Source organism: Sebastes fasciatus, chromosome 2 (genome assembly GCF_043250625.1).
Source record: "Sebastes fasciatus isolate fSebFas1 chromosome 2, fSebFas1.pri, whole genome shotgun sequence".
Taxonomy (NCBI): domain Eukaryota; kingdom Metazoa; phylum Chordata; class Actinopteri; order Perciformes; family Sebastidae; genus Sebastes; species Sebastes fasciatus.
This window is the reverse complement of record NC_133796.1, coordinates 15,593,168-15,600,600: the sequence shown is the minus strand read 5'-3', so window position 1 is coordinate 15,600,600 and position 7,433 is coordinate 15,593,168. Positions and strand designations below refer to the sequence as shown.

General features: G+C 41.4%; 1 protein-coding gene across 3 annotated transcripts in view; it reads right to left on the bottom strand.

The window, feature by feature from the left end:
• Window positions 1-3,132: 3,132 nt before the first annotated feature.
• Window positions 3,133-7,433, bottom strand: part of myo5aa (myosin VAa) — a 70,577-nt gene continuing 66,276 nt past the window's right edge. For all 3 annotated transcript variants that reach the window (XM_074610910.1, XM_074610891.1, XM_074610902.1), the window contains 7 exons: window positions 6,034-6,188; window positions 5,636-5,725; window positions 4,571-4,721; window positions 4,167-4,449; window positions 3,871-4,045; window positions 3,641-3,721; window positions 3,133-3,429 (listed from right to left, as the gene is read on the bottom strand). In XM_074610910.1, coding sequence (XP_074467011.1) covers window positions 3,277-3,429; window positions 3,641-3,721; window positions 3,871-4,045; window positions 4,167-4,449; window positions 4,571-4,721; window positions 5,636-5,725; window positions 6,034-6,188 — 1,088 coding nt within the window. In that variant the 3' untranslated portion in view covers window positions 3,133-3,276. The remainder of the gene's footprint in view (window positions 3,430-3,640; window positions 3,722-3,870; window positions 4,046-4,166; window positions 4,450-4,570; window positions 4,722-5,635; window positions 5,726-6,033; window positions 6,189-7,433) is intronic.

Sequence of the window (7,433 nt, the reverse complement as noted above, 5' to 3'; positions counted from 1 at the left end):
ATCACTGATTAGGAAAGTGAAGCGCCCACTCACTCACGCGGGGAATGTGGTAGAGGAAGCTTAATGGGCCGCAGTTCAGTAGAGAGGTGGTGGGAGTCAAAAAGAAAAAAGTATCCATCTATCATTTATCAGATTTCCTCAGCAATGTCTAAAAAGTGCATTTGGACTGATGACTAAACAGTGCAACCCATCTGTGACACCAACTGTGGGACACCTTATCAAAATAAAAATGATCACATTGAACAATTTATATTCATTTTACAGTGGAGGAAAAAAAACTGCACTGACAGAACAAAACAATGCCACAACGTTGATCATGTGTTTAAGTCATTCAGGTAGCGCATAATTCAGATAAGGCTTTTGTCCAACAATGTGCAGCTAAAATCATGATACACTTCATTAACAATTTGAAACATTCATATGGTTAATTAACTCCTTCAGTCACCTTCAGTCTTCTTCGCCACAGATATGTACTCTTTACACAAACCATACTTTAAACTACCTATTAATCCAAACCATATATAACAAAAGGCAGATTGAAAACATGTGGTCCCAATGAGAACATATGGATATCAAATTATTCTCAAATACAAGTGCAACACAAAACTTCACATACTAGCTTCTCTTTACTCCACTTACAATTTGTCTGTAATTGATATGGCATTTAATGAGATACCTTTACCTTGGTAAAATATTTTCATTTCTCAGCATGTACTGTATCTTCACTGATATTTCCTCGGCTCTCGGCCTTGGTTAGTTGGTTTTAGACGAAACAAAAGTTTTTTTGACAATTCACAATCTCCTATCTGTGTAAGCACCTTAAGAAAAAGGAAAATATTCTATCAAAGTGAAATGTCTTTGTGAAAGGGTAAGGTCATCGGGCAAAAATAAGGTTCACATGAGGGCAAGAGGCAAATTTGGTTGACTGTTAATACTAATGGCACAACAGGAAGTAAACGGGCAAAAAAGTGCTAAACACGAGGCAGCGAGGACCATGTGAATGCAGACAAAGGACTTTTTGTAACGACATGGGCATATTCCCTGACACTCATCCGACGACTTTCATCTGCACCGAGGTTCCTCTGTACAAACAATGACAAAAAGATCAACAGCATGCGGGTTCAATTCCGGTAATGCTGGTAAAGCCAAGTAGCCCATGCAGGTTAGACGAGGGCAGCAGCAGCAGCAGTGCATGCTGTACGGCACGGCCTGTAGTAATGGGTGTGGTGCAATATCACCCCTCAGCCTTTTGAAAGCAAGTACCAAATATATCTGGATATCTGAACCAAAACAATCGGAGCACCAAACAGAAAAAGACAGGAATATCTTTCTATGTCAGTAACCCTAAACTTAACCCTGCCATGCAATTGGGATGTGGAAAAAGCGCAAACAGTTCCACATATTCTGTTGTTTTTGGTAATAAAGGCCCATGTTGTGCTGTCTTGGCCATTAAACAGGAAGGCATAGGATGGATATGTAGGAGAGGAGAGGAGAGGAGAGGAGAGGAGAGGAGAGGAGAGGAGAGGAGAGGAGAGGAGAGGAGAGGAGAGGAGAGGAGAGGAGTCGCCCTCGAAAGCTGCAGTTAGTGTTAGTGTGGCAATAAAGCAAAACTGGTAAAGCTGGACAGATCTGAGACTCCAAAACCAACTTCAGAGAAACCTCTTCTGTCCATTCTGCCCGGTGACACGATATCCATAACTTTGATACTTAAGAAAATGACAAAAAATACTGAAATAAATAGTTCCACATTGATAACAGTAAAACAGTTTCAAAGCTCTGACTAGAGCTGTGACCAGAGAAGACAAGTAGAGAAGTGAGGACAGACAACTCTACAGCAAGTAAGCAGAGTGTAATGTTGTGTGGGTGATTAAATATCTTTGTGCCAGTGTTTCCTGTGACGCTCAGCTCTGGTCACGGCTGTAAACAGTATAGATTGCAGCAGGTTAAACCCCCTCGTTAGAGCTTAAACCTCGTACCTTCTAAATCTCTCCTCAAGTTAAAACCCGTGCTACACTTCATCTGCCAGAAATGCAGGATAAACATGATAAAGCAACATCTCGAAGTTAAGACGTGACCCAACAAATAATCATCTGTGCCGGCACTCCTTTCACTATATACTACATAATTTACCTGATATTGACATAACGTACAATGGACCTATGCTAAAACTATCCTTACAAAGCGGGTTTATCTTGGGAAATGATGGTCCCAGCCTTCATACATCGGACATGTTTTCTGCAAAGAGAAAGCTTCTAATCTAAAAAAGGGGAGGATGGGGACGGAGGTAAATGCAATAAATAAAATACATGATATATATTATTCATATTTATATATGTATAAATAATATAATACAGACGATGCGTTCTGTCTTGGCTTGACTGTGTTCAGAGAGTAAAAGGACAACATACAGAATGAAGCCTGGTCCAGGTTACCTCAACATGGGGTGGAGACGGCTAACTTAAGCGCAGCGTCACTCAGCTGGCTTCATCCCGGGACTCAGAAATTCACTTCGCCTATTAAATAGAGACCCAACATACCAAGCTAGACTACAACTCATTCCTCTTTGTGAGGTCTTGACACCTCGTTTTGGGCCCGCTCCAGTGTATCGGTACGTACATTCTCTCCAGGGAGAACGAGACGATGACAAGAAGATCTATCTTAACAGCTAGTTGAAACACAGAGGAGGGAGCCGGGGTAACCAGGGTCAAGACCACTAAGACAGACCCAGGTGTCGATGGAGATCGAGTACCGGAGGCATTGATCTGGTCCTGTGGCTTCTCTAAGAGGCCGGCGTTTTTACAAGCAGTGGATGGACGATGGCGGTTTACAGCCAGATTTAAACCAGCGGCAGCGACCGTGGGTGTCGTGTGTATCCGTGCGTTTTTGTAAGAGAGAAGGTGCACGTGAGTGTAGGCGTGCATGTGTGTGTTCAGAGGATGTAAGTATTGTACAGATGCATGTTGAAAGTTCAGCATGTGGTGGGGTTTGTGTGTTTTTCATTTTATGCACGTCAATGTCCAGGTTCATCTCATGAGAACTGGAAAACATGTTTTGAATTAGAAGCTCTTTGAGACTCTTCAGTTCATTTTTTGGACATAATTGTTCAAATTGTTTTAATGCAAATCCTAATTTGACGTGCAGAATTTTTTTTTGTTTCATTTCTCTCGTGGTGATTGTATAGTAGAAAGTATTTTTGGGGCAAGTGAGTGTCACGTGACTTGCAATTCCAACTGTGGTCACTACATCAAAATGGCCACGGTCCCGTTGGGCCTCGGTTTAGACGCGGGTGAGGAACGCCAGGTTGAGCGAGCCGGGGATCTGGATGGTTTCCAGGGCGAGGGAGGAAGGGCTGAACGGGAAAGTGACCGGGTAAATCATCTTCGTGTCCATCAGCAACTGGGGACTCTCACAACGGTCTCGCAAGCGAGTCTGAATGGAAAAAGAAGAGAGCAAATGAGATGGAAATAATTAATATGCAGTCAAATAAAAAAAAGAGTCAATTTTGGAAAAAAGAGAAATACCTAAAAAAAATTTCAGTTTCATTTTCCATTAATTTCCTTAATGTTTATACTGTAGCTACATGAAACAGTACAGTATGTCCAGAAAACAGTGTTGTATTGATACATCGGGAGTAAATCACCTGTATGGTTCTTATGAATGAGACTGATACTCTTTCCTCAAACTCGTTGACGGGAGTGTAGAGGTTCAGGACCTTCACGATCTGAAAGAGACATAACACAGAGAGGTTATGAACACATTTTACCTGTAGTGGCTGTTAGCTTTTAGACAGGCTGAGGGTTGAGAACAAATGATTTAAAAAGCTGGTCTGGTGTCTTTGAATGTGGTGTAATAAAAGACAGGACAGTTTACCTGAGCGGTGGTGAGGGCCAGGCACATGGAGCAGATGGCCTCGGCATCCTCATCAGTCTTCTTCTTCACCTGCAGCAGCTGAGCGGCCTGGATCAGAGGCTCCAGAGTCTCCTTGGCTCCGCATACCATCAGACCTTTGTCTCTGAGCCACTCCTCCAGCTGGCTCACATTGTACCTGCACACATCACATCATACGTTAAGTGGTCACAACAACAAAAAACAAAACATGCGGTAAAAATACGTGAAGCAAACCAGCCACACTCTGGAGCTCTCCTCTGAGCAGCCACATCTCCTACCTGATCTGCATGCCTTTGCTCCAGGAGCACATGTCCTTGCGTAGCAGCAGGTTGTTGAGGGTGACGGCTCCGATGATGTAAAACTGCTGCTTCACCACCTGCTTGATGAGCTCGGGGTCGGTGCCGTGCTGGCACATGGTGGAGTGGAAGGCGCTGAGCTGCCGCAGAATGGAGTCCAGGGTGTAGGTGCCCTCTTCAGCGATACTAGATGTCCGCTTCCGGAGACCCGTGGGCTTCACGCCCGACACGCCCTGGATGGTCTCGTGTTCCAGCATGCCAGAGACTGCAGGGAAAACACACACACACACACACACACACACAGTTTGTAAGTACTTGTATCATGTGCAACTCCCATCCAATACTACAGTATCATTAGCTACAGACACACATGTACATGCACACACCTATCATGGGCTGGAGGAAGTTCTCCATGCATTTGATCAGCTGCTGGTAGATCTGGATGGCCAGGTCACTGATCACCTGTCTGTACTCTGCCAGGTCGAAGTTGGCCAGACAGTGTTCTTTCTGCCTCTGTGTGTTGTGCTTCATGAAGGCCTGAGACACACGGACACAGGCAGATATAGGGTTAAAAAAAAAAATAAATAAATAAAAAAATCTGAAGAATTTGTGCGTGTGAGAAGGATAGGAAATATTTTGTCTTTCTTTATCCCCAACAACTCTCTTTAAACTAACCCCGTCTCCTACAAAATGACGTTCCCATACAACTAGACAGCAGTTTCAATTACATTTAGAGGGAATTTTTTTTTATTATTATTATTTTCTACCGGATTACGGTCGTAGTTTTAAACACGTGGTAAACAAAACAAAACAAAAAACGCAATAACACTACCTAGTTAGGTTTAGGCAACAAAACTACTGGGGTAGGTTTAGTAAAAAAAACCATCATGGTTTGGCTTAAAATTACTACATTTCCCACGGGACATGGACAGCAGTCTCCTGGGGGAAAGTCCGATGTTTGTTGGACCCGTCCACCACCAGTCGAACCCACCCGTAGTGGACTTTCTCGCTCGTTATACTCTTTATTATACCATATAACTTTTAATAACGTTATTCTTCCACGTAACTTTCATTAATGGTTGCTCGATATATATACTATGTCACCGGCTCACATGCTGCGGCCTTCCGCGGACTGATACATCAAAGACAAACGTTAATCCGCGGCAAAATATGTTTCCTTTCAAACATAATTGAGAATGCAGTTTAGTTGTATAGGAACACAATTTTAAGGAGACAAGGCTGCTTCAAACACCATTCCATTACAATATATGACATTTTATACGAATGTCAGCTTTTCTACTTTCTATCACTAGTAACACCATAAGCAATCAAAAGAATGGTGAATTATTTTTTCCAATATATAAATCAATCTCCAGGTAATTAAATTTTTTTAATGTGTACATATTTGAGCGAGTCCATTTCTATGTTTGTGTGCGTTGTGTCAGTCTCACCTCGTCTCCGCTGTATTGTTTCAGACAGTGTAAGAAGCGGCAGGTGTTAGCCAACCAGAAGGAGACCGTCTCAAAGTCGTCTCCTCGTTTCTGACAAGAAGAGGAAGATCACATAGGAGTCAGTAAACCTGCAGCTGGTAATAGTCATACTGTAACTCTATCAGACCCTTTCCAAATCAAACATCTCGCGAATTACTGAAAAGCAGCATTTAAAGGGTAAGTTGAGCCAAATTACTCTGCACCTCAAACACTTACTGAGGACTAATGCTACTAAACTACTAAACGCTGTACAGGTCGCCCCAAACTCTTACCATCCTTCCTTTATAGGATTTTCACATCATCAATCACCTTGCACTTTATATGAGCACCACAGCCACACACAGATACAGTATACATACCTTTAGGATCTTCTTAATACTGTTGATGGTTGAGGTGAGCAGGGTGCGGACCTTCTGGTCATCGTTGACGTAGTCCGCATGTCTCAGACACATGAACAGGATGTAGGCTGGCAGACCTGGGATCAGATTCACGGCTACACCACGAGGCTTCAGCTCTGGAGAGACAAGAGGAGGAACGAGTTCAGTGATGGACTGAGGAAAACATTAGAAGGAAAGTTTCAAAAGATGGTTTGTAGATTTCAGAGTAGCTGTGTCGCGATATACCGGTCTTGACGATAACCCTGATATTTAAAAATGAAATATTGATATCATGTCAATAATACAGATATTATAATAATATATTATATTATATTTAACGGAAATTTGTTTTAACGCCACTTATTTCTTTAACGCATTAACGCAACTTGCGATTTTTAGGTTGTAGCGGGCTCAGCCTTAAAGCTAGAGTTAAGATACTGGTATCATATGAAACTAGAAAACCTAAGGAAACCATTGGTACCATGTCATACCAGCTTGTTGGGAAGAAGGTTAAATAACGCTCCAAACTGACCTCTGACCTCAAGACATGTGAATGACAATGGGTACCCACGAGCCTCCCCTTTACAGACATGCCCACTTTATGATAATCACATGCAGTTTTGAACAAGTCATAGTCAAGTCAGCACACTGACACACTGACAGCTGTTGAGTTTGCCATGTTATGATTTGAGCATATTTTTTATGCTAAATGCAGTACCTGTGAGGGTTTATGGACAATATTTGTCATTGTTTTGTGTTGTTAACTGATTTGCAATAATAATATATACATTTCATTTTGGATTAATTGTGGTTAAATATTTTAATCGATTGAAAGCCCTAGTTTATATACTACTGACAGATATGGTTACAGACTCTCTCTCCAGCTCCCTACACTTGTATTTTGAGTGCAATCCATTTGCTAAAAAACGAGACAAAACGCACAATAATGTTTAATGTGGTTTAAGAAGAAAGATAAGATTAAAGATTAATTTGACTAAAAGCATTATTATTATTTTTTTTCAAATTTTCTAATAGATAATAACGACAATATCGCTATCGTGAATTCTTGTGGTCACGATAATCGTGTAGTGAAATTCTGATATCATGACAGCCCTATTTCAGACTATACAAATTGTGAATGAAGCCTTAATTTTTAGCACTGCCTGCCTTATGATGCATTTTTAAAACGATTTTTTTATTTTTATTGAGAAATGGGATTGAGGCATTATAAGGTTATCTTAAAAAGTAGAACAGTTCCAAGTGGTTTGTCAAACTGCAACCACAGAAGAACCCCAAAAGATCCTTAAATAACCTATTTAAAGTTTATAGATTTTTAATGATTACTTTTATCTAATTTTCCACCTGTTGTTTCTTGCTCTTCA